General features: G+C 59.5%; 1 protein-coding gene across 1 annotated transcript in view; it reads right to left on the bottom strand.

Annotated features, from left to right (window-relative positions):
* The window catches only part of LOC123522083 (liprin-alpha-4-like), a gene marked incomplete at both ends in the record, with an annotated part of 3,376 nt that extends 3,034 nt beyond the window's left edge, over positions 1-342 (bottom strand). The window contains one exon of the mRNA XM_045293539.1: positions 241-342. Coding sequence (XP_045149474.1) covers positions 241-342 — 102 coding nt within the window. The remainder of the gene's footprint in view (positions 1-240) is intronic.
* Between the last annotated feature and the right edge of the window lie 562 nt (positions 343-904).

The raw sequence follows: 904 nt of genomic DNA on the forward strand, positions 1-904 counted from the left end.
TCGATATCGAGGAAGAAAGGGTAAGGATGGGGCCCGATGTGCCCGCACCCAACTATCCCTGCTCCCTCGTCTCTGCCTCTCTCTCTCATAAGCACACAGGCGCGCGCACACACACAACATGCATGCATGCACGCACACACATGAACCCATGCGCACTCACACACACTCACATGCACGCATGCACACGCACACGCATGCGCACACACATGCACACACTGGAACCGGGTCATGCCCACTTACCCTTGTGTTATTCCGCTCGGCTTTCAGCTCTGAGATCTCTTCCTCCCGCTCCAGAAGCTGCTCCCGACACGTGCTCAGCTCCCGGGTTAAGGTGGCAAATTCCTGGAAAAGCCCCAGGCCTCTCAGTGCTTGAGGATTCACCCCCTAGGGGGGTCCCGGACCCTCTTACCCATCGCACCCACATCCACAAGCACCGGCACCACAGGGCTGTGCCAGACATGTGGAGCTGGGCTGAGTGCCTGGTGAGGTAGGAAGCCTTGCAGCCAGCTCCGCCGTGGGTGTCCTGAGGACGCCCTCCCCCGCACTGTGTACTCGGGTTCCCCCAGCCAGCCATTCTACAGCATTTCCCTGTGGAAATGGATGGCAAATCCAAAGAGATGGACAGAGATTTGAGATCAAGTCTGGATGGGAGCCCCAGGGATCTCTCCTTCAGCCCCTTCCACAGCTTGGCAAGCTGCCAGGGGCCAGAGACTAAGGAGCTCACTGGAGGACCAAGCGGCCCCCCTCCACAGGAGCAAGAATGAATGTAGACCTGCCAGCCAGCTCTGTGGACCAGGCCTGGCTCATCAGGGCAGGGCCACATCCCCACCTGACAGATGCCACTTGCCCAGGCTGGGCCTGAATACCTTCTGGGAGGCGCACACACACACACACACACACACAC

The sequence above is a fragment of the Echinops telfairi genome, unplaced genomic scaffold (assembly GCF_000313985.2).
Source record: "Echinops telfairi isolate 266 unplaced genomic scaffold, ASM31398v2 ScPeMD7_2037;HRSCAF=2574, whole genome shotgun sequence".
NCBI lineage: Eukaryota > Metazoa > Chordata > Mammalia > Afrosoricida > Tenrecidae > Echinops > Echinops telfairi.